Here is a 27,110-nt window from a genome sequence, read left to right as displayed (position 1 = left end):
CCTAAGTAATATGGATTTTTAAAGGAAAAAGTACTCTTGTTTGATATAGTTTGAGGGTGGTTTTGTGTTTTTTCTTTTTCTAAAAATAAATATAATTGTATAATTTACAATTCTAGTCCTTGTTATAAAAGCCCGTGGATATGAAATAAAACATACACTTCTTGATAGTGCAGAAGCCTGACTCCAAATGATTGTCTAAACTGCAGCACGTAAGCAAAGTTTAGAAACTTCTGTCCCTGTGGCAGAGCAGAACTTGTTTTTCTAGCAAGCAAATTAGTTATTTACTTTAAAAGTAATTTACAGATCAGATTTCAATCAGGCATCCTTTAGGAGATCTGGAAATCTTTATTTAAATATTTTCTGTGCTGAAATTATGAAGAACATCTGATTTTCTCTTTCTCTCCATTTTGATTTTTTGAGTTATTTTAAAATTAAGACTGCCTTTTATTACTTTTAGTTCTATGTTCAAGTGGATAATGGTTTGAAATTTATTGAACAAATATTAACTTGGGAAATGTGTTTAAAAAAGACCCAGTGCACTTTGTGGAAATGTTTATTGTACTTTTTCAAATGCATTGAGCATGAGATATCAGGATAAAGCTACAAAGAAATCTTTGTTTAAGAAAATCTTTCCACCCCTAGTGTTTACTGAGTGTGATTCATAAAACCTTCCTTTTCTAGATCCTTTTCCTAGGAGGAAGCACATACTGAAAGAGGGGAACTCAATGTACTCTTCTAGGCTTCTCTGCTTTTTATTTTATTCAAAAGTGTTTACACACATGCTCTTGAGTCACCACTGGCCGAGGGAGAAGAATCCATGGTGTGATCATGGTTCAACCTTTCCAGAAGCAAATGCAGACTTCCCCTGTTCCTTTTAGGATGTGATATCTATATGAGCTCTACCAGCTACTCAATCTGAGTCTTTTTCTGAAAATATTATGAGCCAGGAAGCCGAGACTTTCAACACAGGATCATTACTGAAAGGTTGATATAGATAGAAATAGGGTGTTGATAGCAAAAGAAAGTTTATGCTAGAAATCTCTGTAAAAAACTGACATTGCATATATCAGTTAGCCAGTTTTAACTCTGCTTTAGGTGTTTGATGATTGACTGCAGGCTGGATGCTGCAGTTTGGTATTATTTGGACCTAGCTCCGAGGGCAGTAGGAGGATTTTGTACAGTTGCTGTGGTATGGAGCCTGTCCAACACTGATGTTCAGTGGTCACGGAGTCGGCTGTGGGCACCCCGCAGCAGGGGCATGCCCGTGCTGGCATTCCATCACTCAGCAGCCATTACCTTTATCTCATCTCCTCAGAGCACCTCGAGACCCAGAGCACAGATGGACGTTCTGTCTCACAGCATAGCGCAGCCAGAAATAGAACACACGGGCAGATTAAGCCCAAAACAAAGAGAAGACTTTTTTTGCATTTAAGACCTGAATGAGTGGGAGAGTGCACCATGACACTTTTTACATTTGGCCTGTTCTTTATTGAGATTGTTGCAAATCTTCTGTTTCAACAGAGGCGTTGGCTCCCATTTGAAGTGGCAGTGAGTTTGGAAGCTAGCGAAACAGTAAACCTGCAAAAAAATTCAACTCTTTTGTTTGCAAAACTAGAGGAAGGAACTCTGCTTAGCAAATACGTGGATGCCTTTTGCATATGATTTGGTTAGAAGGAGGCTTGTAAAATACATGCTCACTGGGGCCTGTGTTAAATCCTGCAAACTGTTAAAATGTGTGCTGTAGGAATTCTCAAAATCCTTTTCTTTTCATCACCTCCTGAGGTCCAACTTAAGTTTTTGTGTCTCTTTGGGTGTTTAACAATTATAGGCCTCCAGAACTGCATACAGGCTTTTGAAAAGCCATCAAACCCCTACTTTGAAATGTAACAGTATGGGAGTTTAATTTTTTTGTTTAACTGTGCTTTTAAGTATCTATCTTGATACAATTTTTGATAGTTGACAATTTTTTTTTCACTTCCTTTATTTGTGCCAAGCAAAGTGCTGTGACCAGCTGAAAGCCACTGTCACTAAGCTGTGTGTGAGCCTAGAACTCGGGATCCTTACTGCATATTTAGTTCAGCAGCTCACATCCTAAACATATTTAGTTAATCTAATTGCTGCATTTTAAAATAATAAGTTTATGTTGGTACCAGTATGACTGAGCACAAATTCAGTGTTTAGACTTTCGTGTGAAAAGGCTTGCACAACATTAGTATATATAGCTGGAAATACTTCCTGTGATTAACAAAGAGCTGACTGTACTTTGTAGTAATACAGTAGTTTTAAACAGGAGTAATATCAGTTTAAGAAGGTTCCTGTCATCACAGTCTCTTTAGAGGTCTTGTTGTCCTCAAACATGAAAATTATTTTTAATTGGTCTTACTTACAAATGGAAGTATTTGTTCATTGCTTAGATCTGCTGAGACTAGGGCAAACTTCTTACCTGTTTCTTTGATCTCACTGGTTTTCCTACCAAAAATTTGGTGTAGTTTGTTCCATTATGTTCTCTGAATCATTGTTGCTTCCTTCGGCTCCCATATTGCTCTGGGTCTGAGGAGTCAGGTGAAGAAATGCCAAACGTTGTAAATTTGAGAGGTGCTGTTTTCAAATTTGCAGGAGGGGAGGGTTCAAGCTTCTATAAATTCTTAAAAAGCTCAGTATTATTTAAGGGTGAAAGATGAGTTAGATCATAGTGGGCTGTTGTTGAGTTTGTAGTGAAGGCTCAGAGTAATAATTCAGTTTTTGCTCAGAAATGGTTCATAAATATCAAAATTAAGGAGAAGGAAGAAATTTCTGTATATTATAGCTCATTGACAGAACTAGCTTTAAAAGATTATAGTTATTAGAAAACTGTTCCTTTCCTCATCCCTTTGTTCTATGAATGGTGGCTTCTTCTCCCCTAGGTATTTTGAACAAGTGGATGTGAACAGCTGTAGGCATTAGTTACTTTTAGTACAGTCTTTTGTTAAGTTTTTTTTTTTTTTTTGAAACATGAATCTTTTAATGATTTTAACTTGTTTAATTTTTTGTCCTTGTCTTGTCCTGTTGATATGCTCTTGGGGTTTACTGTCCATTTCTCCTACTGTGCACTATGGGAGAGAGACTGCTTTTCTTCTCAATCTATCCACATTAAGGAGTCTGAATGCATGAATAGGTACCAATATTATTTTTTCCCTGTTGTGTGTATGGTGTACATGTGGGCATGTGCTGTGTTTTAGGCTTTTTAGTATGCTGTAGCCATCCTAATAGCTTTGGCTTTAAAAAAAAAAATCCCAACCCAAAAGTCCTTCTAGCTTCTGTCTGCCAGCAGGGACAGCTGCAGGACATTGGCACAAAGTGGCTTTCTTGCATATAAACCACACTACTAATAAATAACTGAAATAAATTTGAATTTTACTTTGACCAGTGTTACATATTGCAAACTTCAGGATCTTGTGGTTGTTGATAATCACACACCATCTCCGTTATCCCTTCTGAGGCCGGGAATGTTTATGGCTGAGAGAGCTTCACTCTCCCAAGGGAGAGTGGTGCAGCACGGTTTACATTTTGATACTGTTTTCACCTACAGCCTCTTAGGCAGTGCATGCAGCTGTGTTGCAAGGAAAACCTAAACATCAAGTGGGTTATGTTGATCAGGGTGTACAGATCAATTAAGACAGCTCTTAAATCCATTTCTTGGTGTGGTATGCAGTCTCTGCAGATAGTTACCCAAAATTCTGAGTTTTTAAAGCAAGTGTAAAACCAGTGAATGGTTGGCTCCTCCTGCATCATCTGCAGTGGGACACGCATAGTCTGCTTTGCTACAGGAATCAGTTCACTTCTGAATTTTGACACCTTCTGTGGGCTCAGCCTGCTCCATGAAGGAACTCCTCTGTAGTCATACTACATAATGTGTGGTCTCACATTACAAGGACCATTCTCCTTTATATCTGGAGCTGCCAGTTTTTGTTCTCTTCATACCCTGGATGGTAATCATAAATTGTAGTGAATTAGTGCTTCTAAATCATATTTGCTTTGAGCATTCTGGTGTTCTAAAAATGGAGAAAAAAAGACAACCCCCAATAACAACAAAGAAAAACCAAAGAACTCAACCAGGCAAACATGAACAAAGTTCTTTGATTCCTAAATATGTGATTGATCAGAACTATTGTTTAACGTGTGTAAGTCCTGTTTTCCTGTGTTCAGGTAGGCAGTTAATGGTGGGAATTGAGCAGAAACCACCTTGCATTCATTCCCTTTGCACCAATACTGTTGGGAAGTGGAGACTCTTTCCAACAGGAGAGAGTCTTGTCTTCTTTATGTAACCTTTTCCTTCTCTTCCTTCTCCTCCTCCTCCTTTTTGTAGCTGGCTGTTCTACTTCAGTCTCCAGTTTTCAAAACAAGCTCAGGCATCCGTGCTTGAGGCACAGAAGGGAAAGGCCATGTTTCACACATTCAGGAGAACAGCCTGCCATAGGAAGGGAGTAAATTTTGTGCAGAACTTATTTAAAAGCACTGTAATAGCAAGCACATATTTTGCTCTTTGGAGTTGTTGATAGAAGTCTCTAAGGTTATGGTAATTTGGGAGTTTCAGGGTAAACAACTGAAGTTATAATGTTTAGGGAAGGCTGCACTGGATTAAATAGCCTGGGTTTTGTCAAAACTATTGTTGTGTTTCTGAAGCCATCTGTGATTGTGTCTACAATCATTTTTTAAAATTTGATTTAGAATAATGAGGGGGAGAAGATTTCACCAATATAAAAAGAACAATTATTTAGGCAGGATTTGCAAAATACATTTACCCTTTAAAAACAGATGTAACCAAATCAAAAATTTGATGTAATTATTTTTATCTTTTTAAAAAACCCTGTGTCAGCAGTATTTAATGCTATTAGTTTTTCTATGTGGTAGCAGGCTTAGTTTTATAAAAATAAAGTTTAAATTGCTAATTTGATTTTAATATCATTACAAGAGCTTCCAAGCAGGGTATACTGTCTTCAATTTTTTTGGAAAGTAAGGAGATGAATCTCTCTCTACTAATCTGAAGTGTATCAAGACTTACATCATTTAGTAATATTTATACTGTTGCTAATACAAATGTGGGTGAGATTTGATTAAATTCAACTAGCCTAGAGTTACGAAGATATTCCATATTGAATCCATTTGAATACTGAATATATTTATAGAGGAATTGCCCAGTACCTCTAGTTTGCAGTGGAATTTCATGGAGTATTTTGGTGTGCAGAGATAATCGTCATTATTTTATGTGCTGTGATAATTCCATCAGCATTACTAACTTTTATCAGTAAGTCTTGTGACTTTGCAGCTAATATGTGTTCAAGTGCATGCTTTAACCAAAAGATCTTAACATGCATTATAATTGATTCTTAAATAAGCATTTCAATTGCTTATACTGTAAGATTTTTGTCTGTGTTTTGTCTGAATAGATTTCTTTATTAAATGAGCTGGCAAAATTGACTTGCTGATGCACGTCTCATTGAGAATTTCTTAAATTTGTTTAGTATAGGGATTTCTTCTATTTGTTTAGTACAGTATTTATGGCAAATTAAATGTATCAATTAAAATAAAATGAAAGGCTGAAATTTCCTACTGTGAAAATCAGAAGCACTGGACTTTCAGCTTAATAGTTCTAGAAAGAGGCAGAGGAATTTCAGTAAAAATTGGAGTGCCTTTTGAGTCTGCTGCACTTCTTGTGGCAGATAATTTACACCAAATTCAAGAAACAGTCAAGGAATCTGGAAAGTTGTTTTTAAGTACATTTTTTCTAGGAAAAAGTGAAAGAGCTGTCTAACTTCTATTTCTTCTTTTTTCCTTCCAGGCTGTTCACACAGGTATGCGGGCATATATTTATAACAAGAATTCTGTCATTGGCTCTCAGGCAGAGCACACAGGGATGCGGACGTACTACTTCAGTGCTGACACCCAGGAGGACATGAATGCCTGGATCCGGGCTATGAATCAGGCTGCTCTCATGCAGACACGTTCCTCACTGAAGAGGCAAGTTCCCCTCAGAAACATTCAAAATAAATTTAATGCATCTTACATAAATCACACCCTTGGTGGTATTTGACACTGCCGTTTGTAAATATTTGCATAAAACTCTTTCACGTTTTAAAGAAATAATTGTTTTCCGTTTGCATTCTGTTGCAAATCAGTTAACTGATATTAATTAAGAAAACCTGGTGTTCACTATTTGTGCATGCATGCAAATTGTGTGCCCACATTTAGTGACCTGGATTAATTTCTCTCTATGTATAATATTTTAGGGAATTTCAGGTAAGAAGTTCCAGTTTCTGTGGGCACATTCATACACTTGCAACAGCCAATTGGCAGCCTTTGGGAGAAAGAAGTAAAGGAGAAAGAACAGAAGTTTAATGAGTTGTTTCAAATGAGTGTTTAGAACTAGGATTGAAGTGCTGTTAAGGGGGAAAAGAATGCTAAAGATGGGTAAATCATAAGTGCACAGAGTTAATGGATGTCAACTAATTTATGCAGGTATGAACTGGTTATGAACAAATTCAGCTGTGCCAAAATGTGCTTCCAGTTTTTTCCTTTTCTTTAAATTGATGTAGCCTTCTTGATGTTTTGGCATTGGAATGTGACTCTTTCCCTACACCTCCATGTGAAGGAAGACTGTTCAGAGACAACCCTGCTTTAACCATTGTGGCTGTGAGGCTTGAAATGTTATGGTGCAGTTTCTCAGAGTATCTGACACTGCTGCTCTCTGTTGGCCAATCAAATATAAGCAAAGGATCAACATCTCTTCCAGAGCTTTACACTCTATTTGTGTTAAGGTTTTCTACATTTAATTTAAATTCCAAGAAACAAGCTGGTACCTGTTTCTTTCTTCTTTATCTTCTTTATAAAGACAGGAATAATTGAAAGAAAAATTGGGGGAAGCCTGGCACATTGGAAGTATTGATCCAGTGTCCTTCCTCCTAAGTAGACTATTCATTTCTAATTAGACTGAAGTGAAAACAATTTTGTCATGGCACTTACTCAGAATTTACTTTCCATAAAGCTCTAAAGAAGCTGAACTTAGTTTCAGAGATGAGGTACTACCCTGAGATCAGCGATAACCCATTACATTGTGAGAGAAAAAAATGTTGAGAAGCTTATTGTTACGAGGAGATGAAGAAAATTGCAGCTGAAGTATGTAATGTGTCAAAAGCAACCTGAAACTTTTACAATCCTCAGACATTTTATAGCTTGTTCAAAGTTTAATATCAAGATTTCTGTTATTTTTTAGGCAGTAAGGTAAATAAGTAAACTAGTAAACTAATGTGCACTGCAGCATGGAGCAATTATTTTTTTTAAGGAATAGCTCCCCGATGGAAATTCCCTGGGCAATAGTACTGACTCAAATGTAGCTATTGCTGTGTCCTCTGGCCAGAAATGTCTAGTCCCTGAGGCAGCTACAAAGATATGAAAGACTTTTTCTATATTTTGCCATGAGCAGTTGGCAGGTTAGTTTTGGCTTTTTGGCTTTCAGTGCCTCCTAGGATAGGAGGATTTTTTTACTTACAGCTTTTTGTACATAACATTATGTTGAACACTTCTTTCATACAATACTAGTATTTTCGGTCATTTTTACAGATGTGTATAAATAATTTCTGCATTCTTGACAGCACAGTAAATGTAACTTTTGTCTAACTGGGATGACAACTGAGTTTTTTTGAGCATATTTGTCTTAACATGCCAAATTTATCACAGTCTGCAGACGGTGATTTTGTAGGTATCCTTTCTAAAAGAGCAACAAGGCCACACCAGCTTTCCACAATTAAGCAGTGTTCATTACTGACATGCATTTTCTTTTCAGAGAAACTGAAAAAGTGGATCAGCAAGCTGTTCCCCAAGTCAATCATGTGGATGCCTGCAAAGAGTGTGTGAAGGCAGAGATTACAGACACAAAAGAAGGTTATCAGAAATCAGCTGAAATGCTTGGATATGATAAGCGTGAAGAGATAAGAAGAGAAAAGGAGGAGGAGGAGCGTTACATCCACAGAAAAGAAACTCTGGAAACCAAAAAGGGCAAGGCTAAGCATGCGTTAACAGAAGCTGATTCATTATTTCCAGACTTAACGAATGCATCCTGGTCCCAAGTAGCTCAGCCTCAGCCAGCTGAGAAGAATGGAACGCTTCCTAGTTCATTGAGTGCTGGCCTAGTGGAGCAGAATGGTACTGGCTCGTATAAAAGAGGGTTTGTTCCCAGAACAAATCCAGATAAGCAGTTTCAAAGAAAAAGTAACATGGCTCAAGTGGAGCACTGGGTAAAAGTCCAGAAAGGAGATACAAAAAGGTTAGTAATAGGCCCATCTTTAACTAGATTGCCAAGTGACATTTTTGTAAGTGAAGGGAAAATGTGTGTAATACCTTTGGTGCAAATCAGAACAATATTTTACGGAGACAATATGTAAGAAAACTTACTTTTTCCTTCAGTGCAGAATGGTATTTTTCAGGGATTTATCTCACGGGAAAGCCAATATGGGATTGGCTAATCAAATCCCTTTAATGTTGTCACAGTATTGCAAACAGAGTAAGTGAGATTAGCATGCTGTTTTATTTTCCTTCTTTTAATCACTGTGGATGCTTAAAACTTCTTAAAATTTGCTTAAATTTTGAAGAGCCGGAAAGTGAAGTGCAACCCTCAGTTACCTCTTATTCATAAACAACCATACAATGTAAATTACAGATAATTGTTTGTTTTCCACTTTAAAAAGTAAAGAATGCTGATTACTTTTCCTTTTCCCTTCTGTTCCTGTTCCAAACATCCATTCACTCCTCTATGTCAGATCACTGCACTCAGATTCACAGTGTGTGTATCACATATTGAAAGGTCTCCATATATTCATTTAGTTAATGAAGAGGTCCTAGGATGGTCTCCAGGATTCTCCTTTCCATTTTCAGTCCCTATAAACTATAGGAATTGCACCAATGGGTGGAATGCACACTGGAATGCTTTTGTAGTTTGAAAGTCTTGTAATTGTTTTGCTTTCAAAGTCTGCAGTCAGATTAAGTACCAGTTGGAAAAATGAAGTGATGAATATGTGCGTCTGTTCAGAACGTCACCTTGTGTCAAGTGGCAGGAAAAACAGTTGGGCTTGATGCTACTTGTGAGCATTTTTCAAATATGCTTAATCTACTGAATTAGTGTTTCATAAATCTGCTCAAATCTAATTATAGTATAAACAAACAAGAGACACTGGCATGTGGTTTTTAGGAGGGAGAAAACATTTTGGGAGTTTTTAAAATGGTTTTTTAAGCTAACATTTGTCAATTTGGAGCTAGTAAGAAGTTTAAGGCTTGCTAATTTTGTGTGGAAGTTCATTCTTCTACTCTTTTATCTTTGAAATTACCCTTGAAGAAGCTTTCTTACTATTTGATATTACTTAGCATTCTTCTAGACTGCTTGAGTCAATTAACTTCCATCTTTTTTTGCTTGGATATAAATCAGTGCTTCCCAAAAGAATATGAGTTTAATGAAAAAAAGTACTTGGTAAGTTAGTTCTTATTACACACATAGATTTGCCTGAAATAATACAGAAAACAATTGAACTAATGAGCTAATGCTTAACAATCTTCTGTTGGTGTTTTTTACATCGGAAGTACTGGCAGTGGCAGGCTTGACTGATAGCTAAATAAGTATGATTTTCTTCCTAATTAATTACTCTTTCCAGTAAATTAACTTTAGGGGCGTGTATCAGGTGCAGTGTTAAGATAGTGTTGTTGCAGGTGCCAGGCTTTGTTCTAGATAAAACCAGCTACCTCAGCTGGAGCTGTTAAGTGTTCAGTGAAAGTAAAGTTAGATATATGTGTATATCTATGTATATCTGTATCTAGATATAGAGATCTAGATCTATTTCTACATACACATATCTCTAAAAATGTCTATTTTGGCTCAGTTGACCTTGTTTTCTTTGCCTTTTCCTGACAAATGCCATTATATTCTCTGTGTTCAGAATAAAATGCATGTTACCTTCCCAAAGACTAAGAGATCCATCTTTTAAATGGCACTTTCAGCCTGTTGAGGTTGCTGCAGTGTAGTTAAATGAAGGATAGAAGTGGAATGTTAGTTGTCAAATATGTTCCTGATTGCATGGTATAGAAATCTAAGATAGAGATGATAATTCGATTGACATTCCATTTTGATTTTAGTAAGTGGTAGTAGACCACTTAATCTTTTAATGCTCCATGTTGACTGTTATTCCAGCTGAAATGTTACAAATAGAGAACCTCTGAGGATTCAGAAGGCTGGATAATTTTTGAACACAGAATGAGTACAGTTTTATTTGTTTTCTGGCCCAGGTGTGTACAGATGCAGTGCTTCCCAGCAAGTTGATTATGACAAGAAAGAGCTATTTCAGATAAAGGGGTCACACAAATACTGAAGTTGGTCATATGACTACTTGTAGGAATGGCACCTTTTATGTAGATCTTTAAATCTTTCAAACAGATGTTTTACTTCCCCTTTTAATAAAGCACTCCGTTTGCTGTGTTGTAAATGTTACCTGTCACTTTGGAGATCCACCTCTCCAAGTGAACTCTCCACTGCACTCCAGTGACATCCAATGTAGCCATCTAATCCCACTGTGCTCTCAGCAGATGGCAATACCTGCTTTGGTAAGATTCATGCCAGCTTTTCAGAGAGAAGAACTGGAAGAAGGTTTGAAAGGAGGCTTTTAGGAGATTTTGGGTTTAAGCAATTAAAGGTCAAGGTCAGGACCATCAAATGTCAGCTGTTCAGAAATTGTTAGGTTTTGATCTGGTTCCAGTGCCTGCATAAACTTAGTCAATGCATAATTATGAAGAATTTGCTATTTCTAACAGTTTATTTGCATTTTAAAAATATATAAATTCAATTAAGCGTAATATTTCTCCACAACTTCTCATGTTGAGATACTTCCTTCCTTGCAAATAGTGTTAAAACCTTCCTTGTTATGCAGAACTTTCCGTTCCTTCCTGATTTGCTTAAGGAAGAAACATTACTTGTCTTTGTTGGCTTTTGTGCATTGCCATGAATGGGCACAGTGTTTTTAATAATAGTACTTGTTGCCTTTTGAACATCTGTCTTCTCTTTTTACAATATCTTCTGTGTGGTTGTTTCCCATGGCAGACTCTGAATGATTTTCATGGCCAATAGTCATATAATATGACATTAGGCCATTTATTCACTCTTTAATGTCTGCTTTCCTTTTTATATTCTCTATACCTCTTCATTCAAATGAGGCAGATTCTCAAGAACAGCTGCTTTTGCTCACATTTACTCTTAGTCTCTGAGAAAGCAGTAGTTCATAGTCCATTGTGGATTAATTTGAGTCATTTGGGACATTGTTCTTTATCTAGAAATTGGTGTGTCTCAGTGCCTATTTTTATATGATGCAAATTATCTTCAGCATCTCAAACCTTGTGTGGTAGAGATGCCACCAGCTTAAAGCCTGTCATCCTCAGCTTGAGCTTTCTCCCTACTTCAGATACTGAGAAAACACAGTGTGCCTGTATGTAGGCAGTTGCCTCCAAAGTTCAACTCTGAATATGACTTTGCCTGTGCAATGTTACGCACATTCAACTTTGTTCTTTTTTTATAGCAGGCTGAAGTTTTGCATGAAAATGGCTCATATCAGCTGCTCCACGTACTGCTTTCAAAGTAGCAGTTTTTGTTTCTTCTCAAATTCATTCTTTTCTAGAAGGAAGGCATGATTCCCCTTGCCCCCAGCAAAACTCACATGGTCTTTGTTTTCAGGCTGGTTTTGCTCCTAAAGCTGCCAGCCCTGGTGACTTCACTGGCTGCTGCCAGTTCCAGCTGATCTCAATGCTCTACCTTTTCATGTCCAGTTAGAAAATAAACACACACAGATGGTTTGCAACATTCGATAGTTTGCTTATGCCTTCATGAGGTCTCCACTAGATTGGAGTATAGGAGTGGTCAAGCTCCCCCCCCCCAAATTTTTCCACTGAGAAATCACCAAAGGAATCTGTCTTAGCTCAGATGTCCTTTTGAAGCATTATCCACTCCAAGCATTCTCAGTTCTTATTGCTATCAGAGAAAATACGTTTCTACCAACTTTCTACACATTATTTTCCTGTGGAAAAAAATGGCAGCAAAGTACAGGACATTCAAAGTATACATGATGCAATGATTTAGAGAATTAAAAGAGGTTTCACGACCACTGTATGCTGATCTTTGAGTTGTCTGTGTTCATACTACCTCCCTGCTTTAATCTTCACTGTGAAATTTGAGGTAACATCAAGGTTCTGTGGTATGAGAGAGCAGAGCTTTTACAGATTTGTAATCCTCCAGGACAGTTTTTTTGCTTGCTGGCATGAGGAATTATGTATCCTCTCAAGAGTATCCATATTTCAAGACAGCCCAGCTGTGCCAAATCCTGCAAGTAAAAAGAGATGGTGGCAACTACTGAGCAGCAGTTACTGGTAGCAGTTCTTTCCTTCTTGCTTGTGTTATTCTTGGATGCTGAACAAAGATACTCTTTTCCATCCTGCCGTTTCTTTCATGTGGAATTCCTGCATTTTCCAAACCATGAGGTCTCCCTCTCATGCAGAGAGTGGAACTTATTGAGTGAAGTGATGAAAACATGCTTGGAGTTTCTTTGTTTGTGTGGTTTTGTGCTGGGTTGGTTTTTTTCTTTTTTTTTTTTTTCTTTTTTTTTTTTTTTTTCTTTTTTTTTTTTTTTTTTGTGTTGATGCTTTGTAGCAAGCCTAGCAGAATGGTTTTCTGTTTGGAGATTCTGAATCAATGGACTAATGACTGCAAGTACAAAACCCCCAGATGTTTGACTGAAGAGTCAGAAATTAGGCAGGCAGGCTCTTACACATGAGGCTACGGAAAGATTTTGACTTCAAAGCAGGAGAGGGAGCTAACTAGACTTTGTCAAAACTTCTGCCAATTCTGTCTTAACACTACCTTCTAAAATATCTATTTTCTACAGTTTAGGTATTTTATGAGTGCAGTACTAAAGCCAGGATGTAATGCCTCTTGATATTTTGTCAATAACCTTTCTTGTAAAATGCCTCATGTTGCTCAAGACAGTTGAGCCAGTAGCATTAGGTGAAAGTCAGTCATACGGACCTGGGGACTTTGAGAAGTTTCCTGCCATTTTCTTTCTTTTTGCTTCATTCACATGAACAAAAACTATCTGAGATACTCTGGGATTGGTGAGATTTCTTCTTGCTTTTAAAGATATTTACACTGAACATGCATTTGTTTTCGTAAACTGCACCACCTAGTGGTGAGCACACTTTCTGTGAAAAGGAGTGTTTTGATTTACAGACTCACTCGTTAAACATGACAGTAATTCCTTTCTTCGCGTTCTTGACTTTCTTTTTAGTCTAAGTACATAATGCTGACGTCCCTTAAGTTTGTTTCTAGTAGTTCATCCTAGGTTAAAGACTAAACTAAAATCCTGTATTTATACAGGGCAGTGTTTATATGCAGGATAGATGTCATTAATGTTGCTTTGTTAATATTTCTGTAAATTCTGTTATATGTCTTGTAGCTCCTACACTTATGTCATTAGAGGTGTTTTTTTATCAGTCACTCCCACTCTTCAATGTATGCTAAAATTTACCCTTTTCTTCCCCTTTATTTTACAGCCTCACTTCTGATCAGACTCTTGCACGTCAGGGTCCCAATCCTCCTTTTCCTGAAAACTATCACACTTTGCCAAAGAATACCAGGCAGCCTTCAGGGAGCTCACCACCACCAAACCGCAATTTGCCGAGTGACTACAAATATGCACAAGATCGTGTAAGCCACTTGAAGATGTCCCAGGAGGAAAGGAAAGCAAATAAGGATGGAACTGTTTGGCAGCTGTATGAGTGGCAGCAGAGACAGCAGTTCAAACATGGCAGCCCCACAGCTCCACTTTATGTAGGTTCTTCAGACTTCATTGATCGTGCTAAGTCAAAAAGTTCATTAGATGTTCCGCGATCAATATCTGTTCCGCCCTCTCCATCTGATATTCCTCCACCTGGACCTCCAAAAAGCTTTCTCCCACGGAGACCACATACTCCTGCAGAAAGGCTCACAGTTAAACCATCTGATGAGAGACAGACTGTGGATGTTCCTTTTGCTGGATCCCCCAGGAAGATACGGAATCGGGCTGTAAAGGTTTGTATCTATTTAACTGATTACAAACTATTGCACACATGGTGCCACACATAGAGAGTTTATTTCGTTGTGGTTCGTTGCATCCTTCCTCATGTATGAAAGATCATGTAAATTGTAAAAGCTAATACAATGAGTAATTTTCTCCTCAAGCTCTTGCCATTCTGACCATTTGGATTTATTAACTTTCGTTGGTTAGGAAGGCAAAATTGGTGGCATATCACATAGGTTTGGAATACTTTTAATAAAAAACTGGAGCGCATATACTTACATGTATAAAGTATACAAATGGTAGTATTTTGTTATAGAGAGTGTGAGAAGTGAGATAACTCTTAGTTAAAAATTAAGATAATTTATTAAAAATGGAAAAATTGAAAAATTGCAAAAATTAGCAAAATATAAAAATTTGGGATCCTATGGCTCGGTAGATGGTATGCGCCAGGAGCGCAGGGATTTTTGATCTTCTGGCTGAAACAGCACTGCACCTCAGGTAGAGGAAAAGGGCTTACAGTGCTAGGCTGGTCCAAAAAAAAAAATATATACATTTCCAAAGGCTCCTTAATAGGAGGAGGGTTTCCCAGCACAGAACTCCACCTGAGCAGGCTGGAGAGAAGGGGCATGCCTTTCTCTTGCTCCTTGTTTTATAGCCTTTGCTCCGCCCACAGCCCGACCCTTTGGTTTAAGGTGATTGGTGTTTTCCCTTTGACAGATTATCTCTGTCCACCAATGGCTCATCCTTGTCAGAGGGGTGGTATTAGTTGAGATAAGGGTCATTAAAATTCAGGTTGCTATGGTACTTGCTTACAGGGTAATGGCTATGGGGGCTGGGCTGTTTGTTGGAACTGGGGGTTTGAAATCTGCCTTGGAACCAAAGTACAAGTAAAACCACCAAAAAATACATCCAACACATCTTAAAACACTTGTAAAAGTATACAGTAAACACAGGAAGGATAACTCTTATGGTGTACAAGTGATTAATGGAACTTGGTTTTTGGTACCTGGGCTGATGGGTTAATTTTAATATTAAATTTAAAAATATTTAACTCAAAAATAATTAATTAAAACACTTAATATGCAAAGACCAAGCTAATTAGGGATTTCATGTATGACAGAGAGTATGTAGGCAAGAATATAAAACTCAGCAGGGTGAAATCTTCCTTTGATTGTTTATTTTTGCTTGGAGCTTTGTGTTTGCCATGCCTGCTTTCTCTACATGGTTTGCTATTGTGGTTAGTCTTACAGCTGATTCTGCCTTTAGTTATGGCAAACTCCATATTATTATTATTATTACTACTGCTACTACTACTACTACTACTATAGTAAAATATATTGTTTTTCATGCATTTAATAGTTCAGGTCCGTTGAAGAGTCTTTATCATTGGGCTAACCGAAATCAAATAGTATTGGTCTGAAACTTCAACCTTTTTCATCATTTTGGTGTGGGTTTTTTTGTAGGGACTCTTGTACCCTCTTAATCCAGAGATGACCGAGGTTTCCCCATTTGGTATTCCAAATGGCTCTCCTTGCCTAAGGAATTTGGGGAAGTTTGTGTTGAATCAATGAAGGTTTGACTTGTCTTGGTAGATCTGGAATAATTGGTATTGGAAGCCTCTCTATTCACTTAATTCTTTGACCTCAGCCGTGGACTCTGATGGGGAAGGTATTTGCTAAGAGAGAAACTTGTAAATTCAGATACCCCAGTGTGTGTTTATGACCATGACTTTAGGCTGAAGCTTTGTGCACAGTTTAGATTTTTTTCCTAGTGTATATGTTCTGTAGCTGTTGGATGTCTTTCAGCATTCATAGATTTATAATATTCTGTCAGAGGGTGAAATAGTCTAGTGGTGTGCAGCACTGGAAATTAATATATTTTTTCAACTCCTGATTATATTTTACCACACTTTGGTTTCTCCATGTGTAAGGTGAAGGAGCATTACATCCCTATGAAGGCATGTGCACCAGTCTTTTCCTTTCCTGTGCAATGTAACTGCAGAAATTTTAAGCTCTTTTTATGGCATCCTGGCTTTACCAATATTGGGAAACACAGCTCCTCATAATTAAAACTTCTCTGTGGAACTTCTGTGAAAGTTTGCAGAGAAAAATGCTCATGTTTTTCTATGTAAGCACGCAGCATCATTCTGTATTTAAATGTGTATGTCTGCATAAATCTGTGATACTCCACACTCCCTGGACTGCTTTATTAAATTCCATCCAGCTGCACTTAAAAAAAAAGGTGGAGGGGGAGGCAAAACAAAACGGCATTCAGTGAAATTCGGAGACAGGAATAAAAATAAATTGTGAGACATTTAGTCTGCTTTGAAGAAAACCACAGAAGTCTGGCTTTAAGAGAAAGATGAAAGAATGAGTGTGCAGTGTCCTTTCATATTGTAAGCAGAAAGGGGCAGAGCAAGGATGACTGTTAAAAAACCCCTCCGTATTAATGGAAGCCACTGCCACAAGGTGTCAGTCATGTCAGTAGCTTGAGTTCCCTGGCTAAAAGAGAGCATTCTCAGTTGTTCCTGTGCGCAGTACAAGCCTGCTGTCGGAGGGCATCATCTAACCCAACCTTTTTCTGGGAGACGTTTGGTGGAGGGGAGCTTCGTGATTTTTTTTTTTTTATTTGCTGGAAGCTACATTGCAGACTCTGCTGAAGCATCTCGCACTGCCAGAACCCGCTGATCAGGTGCTGAATTTGCATTTGCTCATTCCTAAGTTTTTAATCATCAAAGGATCGGGCTGGCCCGTGAGTGTTACCCTGATCTAAGCACGCCATGATTTTAAATAAAAAATCTGTGGCAGAGGTGCAGGCTGAATTTGCCCTCAGGTGCAACACACTGCCACTGGACACAATGCTTATGTTCTGGCTGTGGCTTCTTGCAGAGCTCTGCTCACCTGGATCGCCGCTCCATGCCTGCCATGGGCTACATGACACACACTGTGAGCGCGCCCAGCTTGCACGGCAAGTCGGTAAGTGCAGAGCACAGCTCCTTTTGTGTCCTCGCAGTACCACTGCTAAGTTTTAAAATCCATAGTCTTTAATCTTAACTTTATTAGTTAAAGCATAAATAACTCGAATGAGAACTTAATCTTAAGCCAGTAAAGCCTGTAGGAATTCTGCATTTATCTGCAACATGAACAGGGGTGAGCTGTCTGTTATTACAGGATTCAAGTGTTACTGTGTTTATTTGACCAAATGCAGAGTTAATTAAATAATTGCTTAATCATGTCAAGTAACTGCTTTCTGGGCACTGAGGTGAAAAATGTAATTATAGTTCCTCTCCCTGAAGACTGCTAATTTCCTCTTTACAATGTGTCTAAATACCTGCAGCCTGAAGAGCTAACATTGCTTCTCATTCGATTAAGGAGACATCAGGCTAAGTTGGCTAGTATAAGAAATTACACAATCGCTCAGTTACTGCAGCACTTGCCAACTAATTCCACCTATCAGGTCAGCTGCTGCGTGGCTCATCTGTGACCTTTTGTGACTCTGCAAATGCTTCATTAGTGGCATGCTTGAGTCTGTGCTTCCTTGCCCATTCTTTGGTATTCCACAGTGCCCAGGTCGTTTGCGGTTTTTCTTTGCTTACTGTATTTGCTATAAAAGATGAGCATTTTTAAGTTACAGGGCGCCAGTGCATCTGTTTCAAAGTGTCTACTTCCTTTTTATACTGTGTATTTATACTATTTCTGAAAATGCTGCATCTTCAGAAATGTGGGTTGAAATACTGTATAAGTTCATTCTAAAGCAAAACCATTTCTTTGTGCTGCTTTCATGGTGGGGTTGGCTCCCTGTGCCACATGCTGCATCATCTGCAAGTTGAAATGCATCAGCCAGTCTGTACATTCATATGAGCTTGTAACTGTGTCAGTTCTGCAGGTGAACACTGGTTCATAAAAGCTCAGGAGCATCTTGGATCATCTACAGTGCTCTTGCTTGCACTGGTGTTACGAAACTTGTAAATGTGAGATCAAACAGAAATGTACTCACAGAGCTCTCCAGTTCCTATTAGAGCCTCAAAAATGGAGCCATCTGGGAGTAAAATCTGGTGACTCTTCTTGGATTTGGTGAAGACTTTGGCCCAAAACTAAAGCAATTTTTTTGAATTGAAGAAGTTTCATTTCCCGACTTACCTCACCTACAGAACAATTGCACTAAGATGGGTGGTAATAACAGGGTTTTCTCCAAAAATGGGCAGACTTTCTAGTCAAGTCCTCAGTCAGTCTTACAAGCTGATCTGACAAGAATTGTAAGTGAACACCTCTAAAGAAATGCAAGAGTGATATATTGATTTTATGGCATAAAGGGTTTTTCTTTTCTTTTTCTAACTACACATTCTCATTGGCTCAAAACTTGAGAAAAGGTATAGTTGTGTTTTTCTTCTATTCTGAAGTTAATTGAGCCCAGGATATAAAATGCTGACAAAATAGCAGTTAAAGTTCTAGGAAGTTTTGGGCATTTTGACTAACTACAAGTAGCACATTTGCAACAGTTAAACTTTTTGTATTGCAAATATCCCCTTTCAAAAGAGGAGAAATATCTTTGTTATGACTACTGTGCATGTTTTTCTTGAAGGGACTGTAAAGATGTTGTTAGATGAGTGTATAAAATTAAGCTGATAGCAGTTACAGGTGAGGCAATGAAAATTAAGGATCAAGTTGAATGCTATTACTTAAAAGACAAAATGGATTGTCTAATCATATAAGTGAGATCTTTTCCAGAATTTTATTCACAAAACTTAATTCATACTTTCCCTGAATAAAGGAGTTCATAACTTAAAATGCTTACAAATTGTGATCCAAAGTATTCTAGTGATATATTATATGATGTCTTCTAGTTATGTCTGACATTTAGTCAGGTACAGGTCTTCTCTTCTTCTCCCAAAGACTCATATCGGGCTGGAGAACACTACTGTAACTTTTTCAGTGAAGGGCTAGTCAGTGGAAATTGATCTTGAGAAAACAGCTTTTGAAAATGTATTGTTTCAGGTCGTTCTATGTCTCATTAGAGGTGGAAACAAAAATCTAGATGTTTGGAGGGTGGGTAATGAGGCAGTAATACTCTTGGGAAATATTTTGCCCATTTTTTAGCTGTAAATAGCAATATGCTGGTGGAGCAAATGTGCTTTTTTATGTGCTCCTACTCTGTTATTTTGTTCCCTCTTTCATTTGTTTCCTTGTATATAGCAAATCCAAGTATTCTGAAATGGTTTCAAACATTCAAATATATTGCACTGTTTTCTCCCTATGTACTTACCTGAAGGCGGATGACACTTATATCCAGTTGAAAAAAGATCTGGAGTATTTGGATCTAAAGGTAAGATCTTACACATCTCTACTTAACTTTTTTTTTTTTTTTTCAACCCAGTTGTCTTTTTTGTATCATCTTTGTACCTGCAAATTTTAAAGTAGCTTTCTAGTCTCAGATGGAAACAGTCTTTGGCCTCAGTGTTGTGCTTAGAATATTGAGTGTCTTTTTAGTAGTGACTGTACAATTAAAGTGCAAAATCAGAAAATGTAGTTGCTTTAGTTTGTGAGAACAACTTTTGTTACTGGTACTGAGATGAATGATACATGGGTTTAGGGAAATCAGATAAAAAACAGATTGAAAATGTTTCTCTGCTGTAGCATTAGTGCAAGTATGAAGTCAACACCTCTAAGTTAAAACATGTGTTCTCTTAATCCAGCTTTTCCCCTTTAAATCTTCTTAAATTGACTTTTCCTTATTTGTATAATATGCCATATGTTCTTGTGCAAGTGTGAGTAATTAGCACTGTCATTGTTTTCATGTTATTACAGCTAAAAGATTTCAAATGCACCCATCCACCCATAGATATAATATGATTAAGTAATATTAGGAGGTATTTCTTTTTGAAAAATAATTAAATATGATGCTGAGGATCCTATCATGTATCTAAATTACTTCTGTATCTGGTACTCTTGATGGCTGGAAATTTGAAAGCAAATCTAGACTTCTTAATATCAGGTTTTGAAGGAAAAAAAAAACACCAAAAAGATATAATTGTTTTGCTTAGCAAAGTAGTCTGCCACTTTCTATGGTGTGTAGCATGTCTTGCCATATATAAATCATATAAAAATGATTCCTGAAAAATCAAGGTGAAGGGAAATTTGACACCTTGTTCTTTGGTTTGCATGTGCATAGCTGCCTATGTGCAGCTAATGTGCTGACTGCACCTATGAGCTTGTGTATTTCAATCTTATCTGATGTTTTAATTCCTTAATTTCTAACCAAATAATAAATGGAAAATATTAGTAATATATACTATATATATATAGTGCCATATATGTATAAACATATAATATTTAGCATATAATATGGGTGATGTATATGTAGTCTAAATGCTCAAATATGTTGGAATCATTAATATACAAATTTAAAATTGGTTGGATGCATTTAATTTTAAGCCTTGTCCTTGGTTTGTTCATGGCTTTGCCAAATGTAACTGCAGCCCAAGCCATCAGATGAATTTTATGACTAATTACAATTTGAAAAGTCTTACGAGTTGAGAAATTATTAATAATCACAATGTTTTGTCCATTATAAAACACAACAATTTTCACAGTTGAAGTGACCATAATTCAAGCCCCTGAAATATGATATTCTTAGCAAAATTATTAGAAGGGGTTTTTAACTTTAACTTTTTAGTAGATTCTGTCCAGATTAATTTGTTGCAGTCTGGAACATGAGGAGTTATTTGGTCTCTCAGGAGCTCCCCTTGTGCCTTCCTGCTGCCTGTAGCACCTAAAAAAAGCAGGCAGAAAGAAAAATGCATGGGGGCACTTCATATTTCTGTGAAAAGAAACTTAATGCCAGTTGGTTCCCTTTTGAAAATCTTGACAGTCAAAATGTCAAGCGTGTTTCCAAAGGAATGATGTAATTTTTCAAAATGAGCATTTCCTAATAACCTTTCAGTCGTGGTCCAGAAATGTGAAAATTCAGGTCAGGTTGCTGAGGGATTAAAGAGACCATGTGAAACTCAAGAAGGTGTCTTTGTGCTGGTTACATTTGTGTTTTGCCACTAAATGTAGCAATGCTTTGATTTGTGATATAAGGAAAACAGAAGAGTGCATATTTTAGTAATGGTGGAATATGGCAAATTCACAGGTAGTGTGTGTAATGTTTTCCATTTAAGACACTGGAGACTTGGAAAGCCAGTTAGTTCAAGTCTCTCTTTTGACTTCACTGGGCTTTGAATTAGACCCACCCTGATTAAACAGTTTCAATTAGGACTGAACATTTTGGAACTGGAGTTAAGCTTTTTTCTTTTCACTAAATCCATTATTTCTCAAGATCTCTCTTAGAGGTTTCAGAACAAAACTTTTCAACGTGGAATTGTGATTGAGCAATAAACTGTTTAATGCTTAGGTGTGACCTGAGAGTGTGTGATCACTGCTGCTCATGGAGTTTTGAGTTGTAAGGTTTGGGGGTTTAAATCTTGACATCTGTAACAAGCTATGACTAAACTTTTGTTTGAAACAGATAGAAAATAATGGACCTCTGATCAACATGATATACAAAGTGCTAAAGAACTCAGCACAAGGGTTACTATCCAGTATACATGTAAGACTGCTTGCGTTGAACTGTGCTCATCCCATTGCTTTTTTGAATAGCAGTCAGTGTTCTGGCTTTTACAGGTGTCTTTTGGTACACAGCAGTGCTTCCTGTAAGATTTTATTTTTACTTCCCCCCCCCTTTTTTTTTTTTCCTTTTTGCCTCCCTTTTGGGGTCTGTATGTGAAATTATGGCTGACCTCGGTGTTTGGTTTTCATTTTATCACGTTTTGAAAACGAATGTGTCGAATAGTGAATCCTATGTGAAATTTTGAAAATGTGAAAGCATGCTTGATTTTCGTTGTGTTCTCATGTTCACTGCTTGATAGTTAACAAATTCCTTACAGTTTTGATTTTGTAGTTCAAAGTATCCCCAAATTCTGTAGACTTGTTTTTATGTTTTTATGTTAATTCTGCTGCTTTGAAAAAGGCTGTTGCATTGTATTAGCTTGCAGGTAATTAAATATGCAAAATTTTTACTTTTAACATGCTGGTATTTTATGTTTATATTTAATTAATTGTTGCAATTATGTATAGGATTTAGCATTTAAATAATTCCATTAATACTTTTGAAAGAAAGTGTTTTTTCTTCTATGTAACATGTAATTGTTGAAAAAAAACCAAAAAATGGAAAGCTTTTGGAAGCATTATAAATACTTTTGATTCTGGTGGTGAAGTAATACTTCACCACACAAAGATACATGAGAAGTCTTTGAATGGGGTCTGCCACTGGAGGACAGAAGACAATATTTGCCTCACTTAGAGTAAAATCTAATTACTTTTAAAAACCTGACATGATCCACTAGGTTGCTCTTAGGTTAGTAAGTGAAGTATGTAGCTTCAAGTCTCGAGATGGCCAGTCAGTTGGTATAAAAGCAAACAACCTCTTTATACCCTTCCTACCTCACCAAAAAAGCCAGTAACTTCTGCTTTTGTATCAAAACCTCTCCTCTTATATTACTGAAGACAATATTGAGGTGAATTTTTCTTCATAAGCTTTTGCCTGCATATGAATAAGAATACACTGTATATGAATACTACTAATCACCAGGTGGTCCTGTGGTAAGATAGTATTTGCTTTAATTAATCTTTTAAAATGTTCTAAACAGGCAATATTAAATCATTAGATTTTAAGGCTTTTTTAAAAAAAAAGTATGATTAATGAACTTTATTATATTGCTCTTTTCTTAACCTCATTTGTTCACAAAGAGGGTCCTGTGTATACAGTGGAAATAATAAACATTTCTACAGACATAGACATGCCTTAATTTTTAAGGTTGCTGTGAAGGTTGGAAGTACAATTGAGTATTGTTTCAGTACCTATTCTAAAACTGTGTTATGTGAGAAGATAATCTCGCCAGAGATGGAATATGAAACCAGTGATTTATGGAATGAGAGATTTGGTACATTACAACCACATCAAAAGAGATTAAATACATTTAGTTCCACTATAACGTTTTTATAGCAGTCTGTCTTTAATAAAACTTGCCCTGTGCTGAGGAAGGTACTGTCCTTTGTAGAATGGAACACTTGCCAAAAGTTGTATTTTTAGTCATTAATGAATGCTGCTGTTGTTGCAACCGTGCATGTAAAGGAACTATTCCAGTCCTTTGGCTTCAAGAAAGCCATTAGAGCACAACTCTCATAGTTGATCTCACAACAACATAGTTAAAACTATGAGATTTTGCAGGAAAAGGACTTTTATAACCATAGACAGGTGGGATTATGCTCTTTTGTCCAGAATTCCAAGCTACTGGAAGAGTTACTCAATAGCCTAATATAACTAGTAATCCTTTTTGTTAACACTTCTCAAAAACTAAAGCCAGATATGAAAATACTTGTAATCCAAAATTTTATTAATTTTTTCTTAATAAAAGCGAATATTTAACAAAAGTTTTCTTTTCACTGCTGAAGCATAATTAGGTTTTAGTTTGCAACTAATTCCTTACATTTTGAAAACCTGTTCCTCTTAGGTGACAGGACGTGACTCATTAAAAGAAAGAAGTACAAAACCTGTCAAGATTGCAGAAAGTGATATTGATGTAAGTATCAAACACCACTTCAGCACCTCTTGCACTGATTTGTCTATTTCTGTTGTACAGTTACGTGACCATTATTGCACTCCTTGGGGTGAAGTGTTATGAGTGGATACTTTTCTGCTTGGTTTTTAAAATCCAACTTTGTATATGTATATGATTTCATTTCCAGGTGAAACTAAGTGTTTTCTGTGAGCAGGACAGAATTCTGCAGGACTTGGAGGACAAAATAAGAGCCCTTAAGGAAAACAAAGTAAGTAGATTAAAAAGGGCTTAGTAAAATAAATTATCAACTTTTTTCTATTTATAAAATATAAAATATGAAATTATGAACCAAAAATTGAGTGCTGCTTGCACTGTAGTGTGTATAAACTTCTATGATAACAAGAATTGGGTTTTGTGTTAGGATTGAATACCCATTATGGAATGTTTTAATCCCATTTGCCTCATTGCCTGCAAGCCATAGCTGTCAATAAATTAAGGTGGTTCAGAAAAAAAATGTATTCTAAAATGAAAATAATGTTCAGGTGGATCCTTCAGAAGAGCTACTGTGCAAAATTAATTCCATGTTATTTACTCCTGACTAAATGAATCGGGTCTGTTTCATGTTTTAGACAATATTTTAATCCCTCACATGACTGTTTTACCCATAGCAGTGAATGAGAACCTGTCCTTAAACACACAGCTCATGCTGGGCTGTGGTAGGGCTGTCACAGTTCTGTACTGCTTAAGGGGGTTTTTCTGAAACTGTAAATTGCAGTTTTGTACAGAGTGTAAACAGAAAAATTCCCCTCTCACTGCTTTGTGTTTTCAACGGTTTGGCTGCTTAATGGAAAAACTTAATGGAAAATATGAGATAATTTTTGGATATAATAGGTAATTAAGGCTCTTGCAGTTTTTTGTTTACATGTGAGTCTCCAAAACAGGAGGCCAATCCTAACTTCTGTTGGCTTATGGGGAAGACTTGGGGCATGGAAAACACCTTTCATATTCCTGCAAGTAGATGCAGAAATTTCCATTTAAATATTGTAAACTTACTGCCATCTTCTTTGTTAGGATCAGCTGGAGTCTGTTTTGGAGGTTTTACACAGGCAGATGGATCAGTACAAAGACCAACCACAACATGCAGAAAAAATATCTTACCAGCAGAGACTTTTGCAAGAGGACCTTATACATATTCGGGCTGAAATATCCAAAGTTTCAACGGTATGAGTTTTTGGTTGCTTCAAGAAAACCACAATTAAAATCCCAGTTAGACCAAAACTGTGTTGGTCGTTGGATAGGGGCATTGGACAGGGGAGTTAAGACCTGTTCTGAAGAGTTTTGGTTAAGATACAGCATACTAAACCAGACAAAAATATTAAACAACCTTTCCAGCTTTACTTTTCAATGCCTGCCTCCCACCCTCCCAAACCAGACAAAAACCCCTAACCTTTTTAATGTCTTTATATGTTATGTGTGGGCTTAAATTGCAAATATTTCGGCTAGTCCTTTGAAAATATAACTTTGATTCTAGGATGTTTTTCCAGGGTAAAAGGAATTGGGAAAATCTGTTGATACTTCATTATAAATATACCACTGATATTATAACTTAATAAAATTCAAATATAATTTAATGTTGTTTTCCCTCTATTATTACTATCTCTTTATGGAAATGTAACTAGCTCCTTGTAAGATTGTTTCTAGAATTGCATGAACACCTTTCCTATAGTAAGGTCTGATCACTAAAATGACAGTATTATTTAAATATATCGAGTCAGTTTGTGCCTGTAGAAAATGTATGATTTTCACAGTCAGCATTTAAAATGTATTTGTGGGCATAAATAGCAAATCATTGTAAAATGAGCTGTACTGTTGCAGAGATTCTGTTACACGATAATTTGGCTTTGTGTCAGGAACCTGGCCAGAGTTTTTTTAACTAGGGATTCTTGACTTGGCCTTTCAAGCTATGAAGTATTTTCAGGTGTATAATTAAGTCTAAGCAACAGTGTAGACTAAAATGGATTCTTTACTTCTTTTTATAATAGAATAACAGTAACTTCAAAACACTGTGGTGCTCAATTAGAGAATGGATAAAGTGGTTTTGAAGTTAGCACTGTATTAGAGTATTCCTTCTGTTAACAGGAAATGGAAAATGCCTGGAATGAGTACCTGAAATTAGAAAAGGATGTGAGCCAACTGAAAAAAGCCTTACAGGAGCAGATGAATAGTTCATTGGTATCTCAGGTGAGTCCATTTCCAGACACTGTCAACACTTAGAGGATGACTTTTCCTGAACTTCAAGTTACCATCTCGTAAGAGAAATTCTCTGCCATTTTTGCAGTGCATTCAGCTGTCATGTGGTTTGGTTTGCAGAGTTCAGGCACTGTGGCAGCATGGCTGTGCAGTGAAAAAAACCCACTCTTGTCTTGCAGCACGTGCAATAGTTTCTCATAAGTTGTCTATGCAAATTTGTCATGATTTTATTACGTTTTTATTACATGCTGACATCTTGACATTGATAACGTATTTAATTTATAAGACTGTGCAGGACTTCTTAGTCTTCTGTTTATTTGATCTGACATTGTTGGCTTCTTTATCCATTTTTAAGAGCATCAGTCACTGGTTGTTATTGTCATTGCTTGTTATTTGTCGTGTTCTTCTATTTATGGAAGATTTATCTCTGCAGATTGTTTTGTGAAGTGGAATAAGTGTTTAACAGCCATCAGTAATTGAAAGGCATCTCAGTTTTAAATCAATTATTCAGTTTCAAATCTTAAAAAGAAGGTTTGTTTGAAGCTCAGTTATTTTCTTTGCTGAAATGGATGTGAAATACCAGATTATTTCTACATACCTGCTTACAACTGGTGACTTTATTCTCAGAGCAGGGAATACAGACTGGATTATTTTTCCTTTGTGTGAGCAGAACAGAACAGAAGGAACACAGTTAATGTATACATTTTTCTCAAATCTTAGTCTACTTTTCCAAATATCCTGGACCAAAAGAGTTCACTAGTTAAATTTTTTAGCTTATTTATTTGCAGTAAATATCTGATCAGGATATAATTTGAAGCCTGTTTATTTTCACTATTAATGAATAAATGTTTTGTGTCAAAGCAAGAGTTGTAAAACTTTTTTTGATTGCATCAATCTTCAACATACATTTTCATTTACTTTTCATTTTGGGGGGGTGGGGAAGTGATTCAGTTTCTGGAGTCAGAATATTATGTAATTGAGTTCAGCTGTAGAATACATTTTAAAAAATATCCCAGGGAAATACTGGAATAAAATGGTCCTTCTGTGAAGTTACTTTGTTTAATCAAGGAAAATTACAAATTTAAACAAAATATACCTTTTTAGACTACGTTGAGATAAAATCTCCAATTAGGCACTGAGCATGCTTA

The 27,110-nt window shown here is 36.7% G+C and overlaps 1 protein-coding gene across 8 annotated transcripts in view; it reads left to right on the top strand.

Moving 5' to 3' along the window:
* Nucleotides 1–27,110, top strand: part of PLEKHA7 (pleckstrin homology domain containing A7) — a 152,773-nt gene that overhangs the window by 107,316 nt on the left and 18,347 nt on the right. For 7 of the 8 annotated variants that reach the window (XM_069016858.1, XM_069016855.1, XM_069016854.1 and 4 more), the window contains 9 exons: nucleotides 5,819–5,997; nucleotides 7,820–8,299; nucleotides 13,609–14,125; nucleotides 17,003–17,089; nucleotides 19,383–19,436; nucleotides 23,665–23,733; nucleotides 23,900–23,980; nucleotides 24,784–24,933; nucleotides 25,852–25,953. In XM_069016858.1, the coding sequence (XP_068872959.1) occupies nucleotides 5,819–5,997; nucleotides 7,820–8,299; nucleotides 13,609–14,125; nucleotides 17,003–17,089; nucleotides 19,383–19,436; nucleotides 23,665–23,733; nucleotides 23,900–23,980; nucleotides 24,784–24,933; nucleotides 25,852–25,953 (1,719 nt within the window). The remainder of the gene's footprint in view (nucleotides 1–5,818; nucleotides 5,998–7,819; nucleotides 8,300–13,608; nucleotides 14,126–17,002; nucleotides 17,090–19,382; nucleotides 19,437–23,664; nucleotides 23,734–23,899; nucleotides 23,981–24,783; nucleotides 24,934–25,851; nucleotides 25,954–27,110) is intronic. The other variant, XM_069016856.1, reaches the window with a different exon arrangement.

Source organism: Aphelocoma coerulescens, chromosome 5 (assembly GCF_041296385.1).
Source record: "Aphelocoma coerulescens isolate FSJ_1873_10779 chromosome 5, UR_Acoe_1.0, whole genome shotgun sequence".
NCBI lineage: Eukaryota > Metazoa > Chordata > Aves > Passeriformes > Corvidae > Aphelocoma > Aphelocoma coerulescens.
The sequence above is the reverse complement of the archived record's forward strand: the minus strand, read 5'-3'. Positions and strand labels throughout refer to the sequence as shown.